This window comes from Tympanuchus pallidicinctus, unplaced genomic scaffold, assembly GCF_026119805.1.
Source record: "Tympanuchus pallidicinctus isolate F22 unplaced genomic scaffold, pur_lepc_1.0 scaffold7, whole genome shotgun sequence".
NCBI classification, from domain to species: Eukaryota; Metazoa; Chordata; class Aves; order Galliformes; family Phasianidae; genus Tympanuchus; species Tympanuchus pallidicinctus.
The window spans coordinates 1,058,053-1,071,898 of record NW_026294791.1 but is presented as its reverse complement, the minus strand read 5'-3'; the positions used below and the strand labels follow the sequence as shown (position 1 = coordinate 1,071,898).

The 13,846-nt window shown below is 45.1% G+C and overlaps 1 protein-coding gene across 2 annotated transcripts; it reads left to right on the top strand.

Moving 5' to 3' along the window:
• Positions 1-685: 685 nt before the first annotated feature.
• On the top strand, positions 686-13,487 carry LOC128072747 (biotin-dependent 3-methylcrotonyl-coenzyme A carboxylase beta1 subunit-like). 2 transcript variants are annotated; one of them, XM_052666881.1, is made up of 13 exons: positions 686-785; positions 1,858-2,169; positions 3,707-3,903; positions 4,726-4,904; positions 5,823-5,903; positions 6,316-6,494; positions 6,895-7,087; positions 8,102-8,193; positions 9,080-9,236; positions 9,992-10,114; positions 11,099-11,244; positions 11,696-11,777; positions 13,280-13,487. In XM_052666881.1, exons 2-13 carry the CDS (start codon positions 1,862-1,864, stop codon positions 13,361-13,363), a joined length of 1,821 nt encoding a protein of 606 aa, XP_052522841.1. In that variant the 5' UTR covers positions 686-785; positions 1,858-1,861; the 3' UTR covers positions 13,364-13,487. The 2 variants fall into 2 exon arrangements, with proteins under 2 accessions (XP_052522841.1, XP_052522842.1); XM_052666882.1 differs by having other exon boundaries at positions 740-785; positions 1,765-2,169.
• The last annotated feature ends 359 nt before the right edge of the window (positions 13,488-13,846 follow it).

Below are 13,846 nucleotides of genomic sequence, written 5' to 3'. Positions count from 1 at the left end.
CTACCTGTTTTGTGCATAAGAGAAAAAAATAGAACGTTTTACACCACTATAGCGCATCCAGTCTTGATTATTATCGCCAAGATTTTTTAATTACATATCCAATGTATCTACCTGCAAAATCTCTCTCATGCTTATGCTGGATACTTGCGTTCACTGCTGTATTAGTCATTGCTTAATTACCTCTGCGGAGCCTAATTAAAAAGGATGGCGGAGGAGCTCCGGCACGTGTTAACAAGGCTGCCGACAGCAAGGAGCTGCAAGCTCCAGGCGACGTCAGGACTAAGGACGGCAGAGGGGCTGTCAGAGCCCGGGGACAGCGCGGGGCGTGGAAGGGAAGCAAATTCCCGGGGTATTTCTGTGACACAGAGCACAGGGAGCGCCGGCACCTCCGGGCCAAGCGCTGCAGCACCCAGCGATGGAGCGAGCGGACACGGTGGATTGCGGCCCTGAAACGGCAGCTTTGCGTGCTTAACGGCGGGTGAGGCTCTATAGCGCGGTGCTCCTGGGGCTGCGCCGTGAAACACCAAATACGTGCAGTGCAGTGCGTGTGCAGCCATGTGCCGCGCCGCCGCGACGTTCGCACTCGGAGAGCCGGGCCTTCAGGGGGGCGGCGTGCGGGGCCGCGAGGGACCGAGGAGGGGAAGCCGGGGTCGGACAGGGCCGCGGGCCGGAGGGGCCTTCGGGCGGTGCGAGGCCTGCAGCGGAGGCGGGCCCGGGCAGAGGCCTCGGGAGGCGGAGCCGCCCTCGGGGCGGGCCCGGAGCGGTCGGCGCGGCGTTGGCTGCCAGTAAGGCTCGGCGGGGCGCGGGGTTGAGGCGGGAGGAGGCGGGCGCGCAGGGCGTGCAGGGCCCGGGCCGATCCGCGACCCGCAGCGCGGCGCCGGGCCGGGCGGGCCCCACTCGCCCCCAGGAACCCTCGGTACCCCCGGTACCCTGGGCCCTGCCGCGGCTGGGCGGAAGGCCGCGCTGCTGTCCCTGCCGGCCCTCCCGCCCTGCCCGCCCGCGGGGCGATGCCGGGTTACAGCGAACCTGGGGCCTCTGTTGCGTGCACGGAGTTCGGGTGGAAATACCCAAATAATTTTCTAGGACGGTATCTCTGATCAAGCAGATTTTATTCGCAGTTGCGATGGCGGGCCTCCATCCAAGCAGGAGAGCGCCCAGAAAACGGCGTTACACCCTTGATTCCCTATCGCCTGACGCTGATCTCTTTCTCCCCTGCTTCCTCACTGGCTGAGTACTGCAAGTTCACAACCTTCTCGACACTTCGCTAAACATGCAAACACTGGACAAATACAAATTTTTGCTGCCTAAGCACAAATCAGTAGTTAATTAATTAACTTATTCCACACTTGATCACTACTTTGCCGATATCTGTTTGTCCTTTCCACACAGATAAGCTTGGGAGAAAGACAGGGGAGTATCTTGGTGCCTGCCTGTCAGTCCCAACCTTCTCACAGAGTGAGGCAGTTCGGCCTTGTGTAGAGGCCCTGGCTGCTTTGATGTTTGCTAAATCTGTTTTTCTTTTGCTGGGATTTTCTTATCCTAACAGAACAACCCTACAATATGTTTTCTAATCCCTAAACCCTATACTCGCATTGTTTGGAACATTAAAAGGAAGAATTAATCACATAATTCAGTAATAATGTTTTTAAAACATGCTGCTAACATATGCAGTACTTTTACTTCTTAGATCAACTGTTTCTAAGGATAAGTTACAGAATACAAATGCATTATGTTCTACTTCTTCAAACCAGTTGCTCTTTTCAGTATCAAATGCAGAAACAACGTTCCATTCCCACATGGGGGATCTGAATGGTCGTGCTGGAAGTGAGCACCCTTTCATTGCGCTTCGATTCCCAGGGTCATGTGGAACAAGGTCGCCCTGTGCTCTGTTTGCAAGCACTCGCCTTACCCAGCATCATTACTGCTGCCGAGACTCCCACCCCTAACTCATGCCTTCAAAAGGACGTGCTTGGGCTCCAGCAGCGACAGGCAGTGGGCACGGATAGCACAGAATGGGACACGCGGCGCGCTGCCCGGCTGCTTGGGAGGCAGCAAAGCCAAGCGCAGGCGTTGTGCTCAGATGTACCCACTGCTGGATGGACGCGTCCTGCCTGTGCACCGACACGTGTTTGAGGAGAACGTCAGGAACAGTGAGGCTGTCATTAAAAGGTACTGGTAGCTTTTGTGATGTTTTCAGCATGGTTGGTACCTGTGAGGTGATGGGAGAGTTACGCACGGGTGCTTTTAGGAGCTTTTAACCTAGACTGCTAATTAAAAACTGAAGCTGCAAACAACCTGTTGGTTGTTTTTTCTCCTGCCTGCTTTGAAGCCCTGGCTGTTTCCCTTTCTGCTGCTTCCTGAGCAGTTCCTCTTGACTGCAGTGCCCAAATCTGGGTTCACATTGTATCTCAATGTTATCCTATGACACTGTTCTGCATGTATTGCCAAGAATTATTTTCTGGGCCTTCATGAGGTAAGTTTCACAGTTAATTTGGAGTGAAAACTTAATCATTTGAAGAATCGTGATTTGTTAGCAAAACAGGAAAATGTATATTCTTGTGGATCTGGTGGCAGAATTCAAAGGCCTTTGTTCAGAGGGATGGTGCTTGAGCTGGAAGCACGGCTATGGAAAACACACTGTGCCCTTCTGTGGTGGCGTTTGCAATATTGCTAAAAACCCTTGCCCTTTTTTTTCCTGAGGTTTTTCAACCTCTGCAGTCTGCAGGAACCCTTGGTAAGGTGCTGGAGTCATACACAGAGTGGTTGGTAAGTAGTTGTGTCAGGAGGTGTTTTTGTTTACAGATGATGCGTCTTGGTGAAAAAGAATGTTTTACTTAAAACAAATACACAACCTGGTTTGTTTCAGATCAAAGTTATTTGAAGTACCACGTTTGTTTCCAGTTTTATTCTGTTCTGCAATTTATGTTCTCCAGTAATGAATGTTAATGAGTTTCTCTATTTGATGATCCTAGTGACAGTGCAATATTCAGTGTTATTAAAGTACATCCTCTGTGCTGCTCATTAGGCCTGCCAGGTAAACTTTCAGCACTTGCTGAGGGGGAGCAGCAGAGGAAACCCTCAGCTGGATTCTGCCCTGGAGCACTTGGAACCTGGGGTCGATGTCTGTGCTGAATTAGGACTGGCACACTGTGGTAGCTTTACTCCTATCTGCAAGCTTAGGGGCTCTGGTTGCTGCTGTAAGGCAGCATCTCTCAAAGTGTGCTTTGGTGGCTGCTGTCAGACCCTTCGCTGTGCTCCGTTCACAGGTTTGCTGATGGGAGCCGAGTATGGTCCCATATATTGTGAAGTAATGTGTTGGAGGCACAAGGCAACTGCTGGGATGGGAGTGGACTTAATGATGTCTACTAGCTGATCATAAGCTCCAAATAGAACATTTGTATTACTCCACTTTTTTGGGGTGGGTTGCTGCTAGGCTTGGAGAGGTGGCTTCTGAAGAATGAAACTGAACTATTTGCTTGAAATAACATATCTCTGCTTTTTGTTATATCTAGTGAATATATATAGCTATGAATGGTGTGGCCTGTGGGCCAGTTCTTCTCTGTCGTTACCAGGCTGTGTGAGTTCATCTTTGTTCCCACGTCACTGGGATGAAACCTGTGCAATACATTGAAGTACTGTGCAAAACCTATGGAAGGCTAAGGTGTAAGGGAAGGTTTCATTCACTGGAACTTTCTTTTCAAACCAGATACTCAGAGTTGCTGCAGGTGGTCAGTAAAGGAGGGGGAGAGAACGCCGTCCTGCGTCACACCCAGAGAAACAAGAAGCTGTTTGTTCGGGAGCGCCTGAAGCTGCTTCTGGATGAGGAGTCTTTCCTCGAGCTGTCCCCCCTTGCAGGCCTCAGTCTGCCATATGGTGACGTCCCTGCTGCTGGATGCCTCACTGGTAATTGCTAGGAAATGTAACGGGAAATTCATGAAGTTCATTTGCTTAATTGTTCTAATCTTTAATTACGTTTCGTATTAGATCTCGAGATGCACGTGGGGTGAGGGTATTGTTGGGATGAGCCCATGCTGGAGATGCAGCTTGGGAAGGAGGAGGGTTTTGAACCCAAGTAATTTGAGAGGTGATGTTTGAATGTGTTGTCAGTGGCTGTAGGCAGCGTGCAGTGGTTGCAGTCTGCAGGCTGAAAAGTCGTCTAAAAGGTTTAGAATGGTGTGTCACATACCCTGATGTCTGTGCAATGAGAGGTGACCAAGTTACTGCATGGCACAGCCCCTGAGCCATTTGTTTTGTAATGTTTTTCAAATCACAGAATTTCTCAAGTTCATTGCTCTTTGAGGAGCAGTTCCACTTTACAAAGCGACCAGAAGAATGGATTGTGAAATGCTGCCTTTCCTTAACCACAGCCTTATGTTCTTCAGTTTTGTATCAGTAGTTTTTAATTCCCTTCCCTGTTAACTCACTCCAAGAGCTGGAAGTCACCTGTTTTTTTTTCCTCTTATACTGTCACCAGGTGTAAGCTGTATTTTAAGTTCTGTCTTGTGTAATTTAGATGTATTTGTTTGTTTGTTGTCTGTGTGTCATTATCCCTCCGTTTCTTATTCCAGAGAAGAGCTATAGATTCCTTCTACGTTTGGTATTTGCAAGTTAATTTGCAGCTTCCTGAAACAGTGTTAAGAAAAGAATGCCCTAGTTATAACTTGGCCTCCTCGTTTCATTTACGGTGTCTCAGAGTCTGATACATTTCTGTGTTGCCTCTTGTAGGAATTGGAAAGATCTGTGGGATTTGGTGTGTCTTCATAGCGAATGATGCAACTGTAAAAGGAGGAACTATTTATCCAATAGGAGTGAAGAAACAGCTGAGAGCTCAGGAAATAGCCATGCAGAACAGACTGGTGTCTGTGTACCTTGTTGACAGCGGGGGAGCGTTCCTACCACTGCAGGTAATTCCAGAACCACTTTGCAAAGGAGTATTCTCACTTCTTGTCTCCATCATATTGATTCTGTAGAAATCTGAGATTTCTGTTGTGTTTTCTTGGTGGGCTGGCTTGCACTGTGTTGAGCTTTGTCTGAGAATCTGAGTCCAGGAGGTGATTTCAAGATACATAACAGCAGTGATGGCTTTGGCTAATTTCGCATCTAGTGTCAAAATGTGGCAGCTTTAATATCAGTGTTGGGAGGAATTGGTGACCAAGCAGGCAGCATGGCTGCTTCTCAGTGCACCAAAATGCTTTGATGCCCTTAATAACTCAGAAACGTTGTTTGAAATACCTATTTTCAACTTCAGAATCTTTGAAGTTACTGTGTTCTGTTACAAAGTCTGTGATAGTAATGTGCAGACCTCCATAGCTTCCGAAAATAGGATTTTTAGAATTCTTGCTATAGTGGCCTTGAAGACTTGAACAGGTTGCTTTCCCATGCACAGAGGTCATGTTATCACAGGCTGGTTGTTCCCTCTCCAGACTGAAAGCAAATGGGTAGAAAAAGGTTTTATCTGAACTGAACCAAGAACTATGCAAAAAGGGAAACTCTCCTGAAGTCATTTCACAGCTTAAGTGTGAACATGAGCTTACCCTTCCCCATGGTTACAGTTGAAGCTTTTGTGGAATAAATTGGTTTCACAAAACACAAGAAACTTTCCTGTTCTTTTGAAACACAGAGGCCAGGGTATTTTTGTGAAACTGCACGACATGTAAGGACAACAAATGCAGCAGAGAATGCTGTGCATGAAACTTTCAGGTGTGACTGTTAGTGGTGGCCGCCTCACAATTGTTGCAATGCTTTTGTGAATGAATGAAGAGGAAGTGTTGTCTTCTGTAGCTGATACTGAAATTCACTGTGTCTCTTGTCTCTAACGTCAGTCAGAGCTGTTCCCTGACAAGCTGCATGGTGGAAGAATTTTTTACAATGAAGCAATAATATCTGCTATGAAAATCCCTCAGGTATGGTGTCATTTTGAATGCAAGTATGTGTAGTAAAATTCTCTTCTAATACAGCTTCTAGGAGCAGCTCTAAAACGTGCAATACATTGTTGAAAGCTCACCTTTTCTATTTGCGGGGCAGAGTGATGCAAATAGCATCTCACATAATAGAAGACTTCAGCATTAAGAATGTTCTGAGTGCTTACTGACTGATTTGCATGGGAAGCATCAAATCATCAGGTGGTTTCAGAGTAAACATTGAGCTCTGTGTTGCCAAGAGCAGCCACGTCCATGCTGGTATTTGTACCTTTAGTTCATGGCTTTGCAGGCTGTGGTTTAGTCTCTTGAACATTTCTGAAGTAAAGGTAATGACTTGGCCTTCCACTCTGCTCTCTTTAGCATGTTGGTTTGGTCTTGGTTCTGTATCCCCCAGGTGGCAGTGGTGTGTGGCTCCTGTGTAGCAGGAGGTGCCTATGTCCCAACCATGGCAGAAGAAGCGGTGATTGTAGATAAAATTGGAACTCTGTTCCTTGCTGGCCCACCTCTGGTCAGAGCTGCTACTGGAGAATATGTGTCTCCAGAGGACCTAGGAGGAGCTACCCTTCACTCCAGGTATGCAAAACAATTCATGCAAACTGCAGAGAGCTGAGCACGCTAAGCTTTAAGGAAGTACCATTCCATCCCAAATTGACATGACTGAAGCTGTCTCCAGTGACTGAACTTGCTGTGGTTCTCAAGGACTTGAAAAAGATGTTAGAAATGATAGGTGAATTATGACAAAAGTTAGTGATATTCAGTTGTATATGTGGGAGAGTAACTTGATTTTTGGATTGGTTTGCACGGAAATCCCACTGACTGTAATGTTTTGAGCTCATTCATACAGGAGCAAAAAAGCACGATGTTGTCAGAGATGTCAAATATTCACGTAGAGATGAAGGTTCTTCCTTTAGTTTGGGTTTTCTACCAGAATTCAGATTTCATTACTACTAATTAATGTTGCTTTCTCTCTTAGAGTCAGTGGCTGCAGTGACCATTTTGCATCTTCAGAAAAGGAAGCCTATGAGTGTGTTCGAAATATCATCTCAACGTTGAATTATGAGCCCGTGCCAGAAGAGCTCGTGGAGCATGACCATCCTGTCTATAGCTCTGATGAGCTCTTGGGGCTGGCACCACGAGATTATGGCTGTACTCTTCCTGTAAAATTGGTAGGCTGGCAGATCCCGTGTTCCTTCATTCTTTTGGTCTGCTCTAGCTGTTATCTTCAGACTGATAGGCAATGAGGAGTTCTTCCCCCATAGGGAAATCACAAAGTACCTGAGAGATTTCATATAGTTGCCTAATCAGTTGCCACCCAGTCTTGAGTTTGCTGCAAAATAGAATAGCACTGATTCTGTAGAGTTGTTGAAAATGTTTAAACAGAAAGCCTGCTAGAGACAAGATAATTACAGATCACACCAGCTGATACCCATCTGTTTCTGTGCTCTGTTGGCTGCTTTAGAACATGCATCCCTTTAGAAAGGTTCTTGTGTCCTGTTGAGTCCTGTCTCCCATCTCTGTGTTGTTGGTTTTTTTTAAGGGGTCTAGGCTCTATGTGTAAATCAAATGCCTAATGAAAAATGCAAAAACAAAGAAATTGAAGCTAGATTTGTTTGAGGTTGGGGTAACCACCTCTGCAGAGACTTGCAGAACTGCACAGCAGTATGGTTATTGTGTGATTCTAGGTGAGGCTTGGTCTTCTCTGAGGATGTGAGCCCCTTATCTTTACCAGTGGTAAGCTCCTGGAGTTAAGGGGATTGGCTGTAATCAGCAGTGTAGCTTTGTAGCTTTGACTAGCAGCTCTTAAATCTGCATTCAGAAGAAGTGTGAGCACTATGCTGCTGGGTGTCCTCAGGCAGGCAAACTGCAACTGTATTATGTGCTGCTGTTTTAGCAAGGCTTTTATGCACAGGAGCAGCTGTGGTCTGTAACTTTGAAATAATTGTGGGGTTGAACTGTGTCTCAGGAGATATGGTTGGTAATCAAACAAAAACACAGATTTGAGGCTTTGTGCATATGGAGTATTTATTGGAGCATGAGACATGAAAGGAGCGCTGTGATCATTTCGTTTGACTATTTGTGTGATAGAGGTCTCTCCACTGCTTGAACAGAGCATATCTTTCACCAGGACTGGTCTGTTTTCACCTAGATTTCTATAGGCAAGGCTGTGTATTTCTTTGCAGGTTCTGAGCCGCCTGCTGGATGGAAGCAGGTTCCAGGAGTTCAAGGCTGACTATGGAACAACATTAGTAACAGGATTTGGCCACGTGGAAGGGTAAGGCTATGGGAATCACCATCACTATGCATGGATGTGTATGTCCAAATAGCTTTTGTACCACTATCAGGATCTACAGTATTCCCAGAACAGTATTTAAGGAGTTCTGACTCAATGAGGAATTGATGATAAGTACTTCCAGGAAGCCTCATCCTTTATCTTTGGGCCCCACATTCGTTGTGTCTCAGGCTGATTACAAATGAATCGTTTCATGACTTTGTGAAATTATTTATTTGGGCACTTAAGTCACTGGACAATTGGAACTTTGAAATTTCAGCAGATTCTCTGAGAAGTAAGAAACAGCATCTGTAGGTGTTCCTTCCCAGGCTGAGTCCAAAGTCATCCCATCTCCTGCAGGATGGAGATGGAATAGTGGAACAGTATCCGTACCGTAGAGCCTAGCATAGTTCAGGGCAGACTCAGTCTTACAGCACACTCATAAAACATACAACATTCCAGCCAAAAATTTAATTAAAAAAAAAAAAAAGTAGTAAAATGTCCTTTAGAGAGTTTTTTGGCAAAAAATATAAACTTTTCATCTTGACTGTTGTGATATATGTTAGAGGAAACGGAGGGCACCCAGAATCCTGGCACCTAGTTTGCCATCTTGCAGTGTGAGCTGTGGCAGATCACCTGTACCCTTAGCTGCCTTCTTGTGAGTGTTAATGCTTCTGTGCTTTGTACATAGGGAGTGCTATAAAATGTCTCGTTTGTTAGGGGTAGAAGGTTCCATGAATGAAATGGTGCATGTGATGGCATCCTTTCAGAGTCTGGATCTTTGCAAAAGGGCAGATCCACGCCATCCGTTTATGTTTCCACCCCTCAGGATGCTGCATGCCATCTTTTCTTCATTCCTGGGGAAAACATTCGTGTGTCTGTTTTGTAGGCACTTGGTGGGAGTGGTGGCTAACAATGGGGAGCTTTCTCATGATGCTGCTCTCAAGGGCAGCCATTTCGTGCAGCTGTGCAGTCACCGGGGCATTCCCATCCTCTTTTTCCAAAATACTGCTCCGCGTGCAGCAGAGCCAACCAGCATCTCTCAGGTATGGCGTGTTAATCTGCCCTGCTTCATTCAGGCAATACCTGGCTCTTGTTTTAACTAACACGCATTTTGAAAACTATTAATTACTAGGAAAACTAATTTTTAATCCACTTTTGGTGGTCAAATCAAGAAGTTTCATAATTAACTTTCTTAAATCTTCCCTTTGCTTTCTCGCTTCATTTTGATTTTAGGCAGGCCTTTATGCAGGCCTGCAGCCAGGCTGGTAGTGCAGGCTGTGACATTCAGAATTTGTGGTGCTCTTCCCTTTGTGATGGTTTGTTCTTGAGCCTGTTGGTTCTTCTGCTACCACTGTGATCCACAAAAAATAAATATTTCCCTTTTCTAAAGTGAAGGCATTGAAGTACAGCATGCTGTGTCCTGGGCTTTGGAAAGCCTCCTTGTAGAGCCTATGTTAAGAGACTTTTGCAGCTCCATTCCCCCGGCTGTCACCAGCACTTAAAACAAAGCCTGCTGCAATTCTGTTGTATCTGAGCTCTGCTGATGCCTGGGAGACCCCGAGTTGCTCTGTATCGCAGGTTTCTGCACACTGGTTGTAACAGTTCTGCTGATTTACACTGTAAAATAAGTAGCACTGTGGGTCCTGGTGGTTAGCTCATTGATCCCACCTTGCTGTTTTGGAAGAAACGATCACATGGCATCATGAAGAAAGAATTGTTTTAGAAGTGGGTTGCAAGTTTGGGGGAAGTGGAAGGAATCTAAAAAAGCGCAGCACTAAAATGCTTCTTTTCATTTCAGGCAGAGGCTCAGGCCAACAGGTTGAAAGCCCAGGCCTCCATGATGGCTGCTGTCGCTTGTGCAGCTGTTCCCAAAATCACCATAGTGATTGGTGGCTGTTTTGGGAGCGAAAGTTATGCGATGGTAAGGATGGCACAGAGCTCAGGGGGGTTGGCACTCGACTTAACGCTTTGCCCAGCACTCGTGGCGCTTTCATCTTTTCAGCGTTGTCAGCTGCTGTGCAGACATTTAACTTGATTGGCGATCCTAATTAATTGTAAATAAGAACTGCGGCACAAGGCGTGATTACAGCAGATTTGATCTGCAATGGACCTGGAGCGGGTTCTGAAAGTCAGATTGTCTGAAAATGTCAGTACTGAGGATTCAGCACTGCTGTTTGCTCTGCACACGCCTGTTTTCAGGGGTCGAGGGCTGCATCTTTTTCAGTTGTGTTGCTGTGTGTGCTACTCACGCCGCTAGGAGGTGCACTGGGCTCTTTGCTCACTTGGGATTAGACGGGGTGAAATAAACACCAGTATTGAAAGCAGTGGGATGTGGTGGTTACTTCTGCAGGGGATCTGGAGAAGAGAAGGCTGTGAGGTGACCTGATGGTGGCCTGTCAGTATCTAAAGGGGAGCTACAGGAAAGGAGGGGACAAACTGATGGTGGGGTCTGTGGCGACGGGACAAGGGGAAATGGCTTCAGGCTCAGGGAGGTTGGATTTAGGTTAGATATAAGGAAAAAATCTTTTTCAGTGAGGCGGTGAGGCACTGGAACAGGCTGCCAGAGATGTGATTAATGCCCTGTTCCTGGAAGGCTTTCAAGGCCAGGCTGGATCAGGCCCTGGGCATCCTGACCCAGCTGTGGTGTGCCTGTGCACTGCAGGGCAGTTGGACTTGATGGCCCTCAGAGGTCCCTTCCAGCTCTAAGGATTCTAGCGTTCTGTGATCTGGAGCTGTAATGGGAAAGGATCTGCATCCCTATTGCTTTAGAAATGTAACTGTTACATTTTGTCTCTAACTTGATAGTGGCACTGTAGGCCCTTTTTTTTTTTTTTTTTTTTTTGTTTTTTTGTGATTAAATTCAGTGAATTTCTACTGTATTTTTTTTACTGTTTTATTTTTGCAGTGTGGGAGATCGTTCAGTCCAAACTTTCTGTTCTTATGGCCTAATGCAAGAGTTGCTCTTGTGGATTCAAGGCATTTGTCCATGGTCCCACAAGCTGAAGACAGCGATTGTACAGATGAATCTGAGCTAAAACGTTTGAAACAAAAGTAAGGACATTAAGCAGTAAAATCCTGCAGTTATGCTGACATTTATACCTACCTATGCTCATATTTCAGGTCAACACATCCCAAACAACTGAAACAAACCTGGATTTGATGAAAACTATTTTAGAATTCTGTATAATTCCATGTGTACTCTTAGGATCTTGCCAGAGAAATGCAAAACTTTTACTTAGAAAATCCTGCAATCACAAAACAAGTCAGTGCTGTGAATTAACCTGTAGTGATCTTCTGAATGCAGAGGATCATCTTTGAGCTACAGAAGGATCGGATCTGTTATGTATTTGCTGGATCCTAGTGGATTTTAACACTAGAACAGCACGTTCACTTGAAATAGAAACGTATGCCTTTGTTATCTTCAGCTTTGTTTTACCAGCCTGCTGCTTTTTTGGTTAAACTTTTCTGCTTCTAAGCGTGTTTCATGTTCTCTCTTCTCCAGGCTTGAGGAAGAGAGCAGTGCGTTTTACTCTTCTGCCAGACTCTGGGATGATGGTGTAGTTCTCCCCCAGGATACCAGGAAGGTAGCTGGCTTTGTTTTTTTTCCCAGTGTATGTTCTGTAATACATTTTCATCCCCAGATCTCACCTTGTGATGAGTGTGCAAGCCTCTGGTTCGTTCACTTGCGGTCAGCTGGCGTGCTGATTTCCAGAACCAGGTCTCTGAGTTCTTACTCTGCTTTTCCTGGTATTTAGCTTTGGATTCTCATCTGTTCTCTACCCTATCTGAAGATATAGACCTATTTGTTCTTCTAAACATTTTCTGTTGAACTCTGGGTGCATTCTGACTACAGGATTTCCTCAGTGAATCTCAACTGACTTTCCAGTTTGGTTCAGTCTCCCACTCCTTCCTTTTTATGGTCTTGCACATGACCCATGTTTGCACTCTTAAGTTTCCTCTTCACTGCATTGTTTTTGTTCTTTTGTTACAGGATGTTTTCTCAGTTGGTAGGCACCTTCTCCAAGATGTTCTTTCTAAAAGCCACCACTGCTGTTTTGCAGTGTTGCACTGTTTGTTAGCAGTGTGGAGGTGTTTTTTGCACTTCTGAAGGCTTTCTTTAAAAAACAAAACAAAACAAAAACCAACCCCAAACGATCACAAATACACCCTGATACCAATTCATATTTCTAACTAGGGCACATATTTATGGTGCAACCCATGTTCAGTATTTTCTGGAGTGTATATAGGGACTTTGATAATGGGATTGGCCTGAGAAGCGTTTTCTAGTGCTTGAGACCCTGCCTTTCTCTGGGAACCACTTGAGTGAAGAAAAGTGTGGCAGTTGGACTGAGTTGCTGTGATTCTCTTCAGGCAGTACAGGTTTCACCAGCACACCACAATTCACGTTCACATATTTAGTTGTTCAGTCATTTATTTAACACTGTGGTTTTGCTATTTTATCCTGGCTCTTGCTCCTAGATGGAGGTTCAGTGTAGCTTTGTCTGAACTGACAGCACGTGCCTGGATTTAGCATGCCTTTAAAAAACAATAATTTTTTCAGGACAACGCGTGCTGCTGTGCCAGCAGTCAAATGCACACACACTGAAATTGAGAGAATCCTTATCCCAACTCTGAAATTTTCAGCAAAAAGCTTTTCCAGAGAAAAGATTTTGGCAAAGCCAGGAGGTAAAAGTTAAACTGCTCCGAGATTTTGTTCAAAGCCCAAAACCAGTTCTGTGTATTCTTTCCCTGTTCTCACGAGGCACCAAGAAATATCACCTATTAGAAGATGGACACTTAAAGAGAAGAGCAGAACATCTTGATATTGGAAATCTTAGGCATGTAGCTATGAAATAACTAAAAGAAACGTTCAGGCATCTTTTCTCTTTGCATTTCCTGACCCAGTGTCACATCACACTGCTGTCTGTTTCTGCAAACTGCAGCTGTACATTTTAAATGCACACTGATTTGCAGAAATAAGAACAGATGTATTATTGAATAACTGCTTAACTGGTAACCTTTCCTGACTTCTGTTTCAGAGGCTCATTGCTTATCTTGTTTGTGGTTGCTTTTTTGTTTTAATCAGGTAATTGCACAGTGCTTGCAGATCATAGAGCAGCAGAAGTACCAGGTGCCACCTCCTTACCAGTATCCTGTGATGAGAATGTAAATGCAGCCCTCCTCAAGTAATCACCCTTTGAAGATAGCACCTTATATTGGAAAGCTTTAATGTAAATGATTTTCTAATTCTTTGATACCATGAATAAAAACATTAAACCACTGCAAACAAACAATCCTGGATTCCAAGTCTGTTTACAAAGAAGTTTGTATTTTGGGACATAGTCTGTTAGTACTACACAGTCATTTTGTGGAAAGAAGGGATTAAGTTTTGATTCTGTAGCACTCTAACAAAGCAAATTCACCCTAAGCTGTAACGATTGCTTGATTTTTTTGTTTTTATTTTTTTTCATATTAAGAATATGCAGAACTCAAACAGCACTTTGAGCAAAGAAATGAGAAAGAGAGGACACACGTGGCTGAAAACTAGACGAGAGTAATGCCTGTAAGATTTAGCAAAGCACAGCATGCTGCCTGCAAAGTGAGATTGCCAGAGCACCGTGGAAAGGCTCCCCTCAGCTTGCTCTGAGGATGC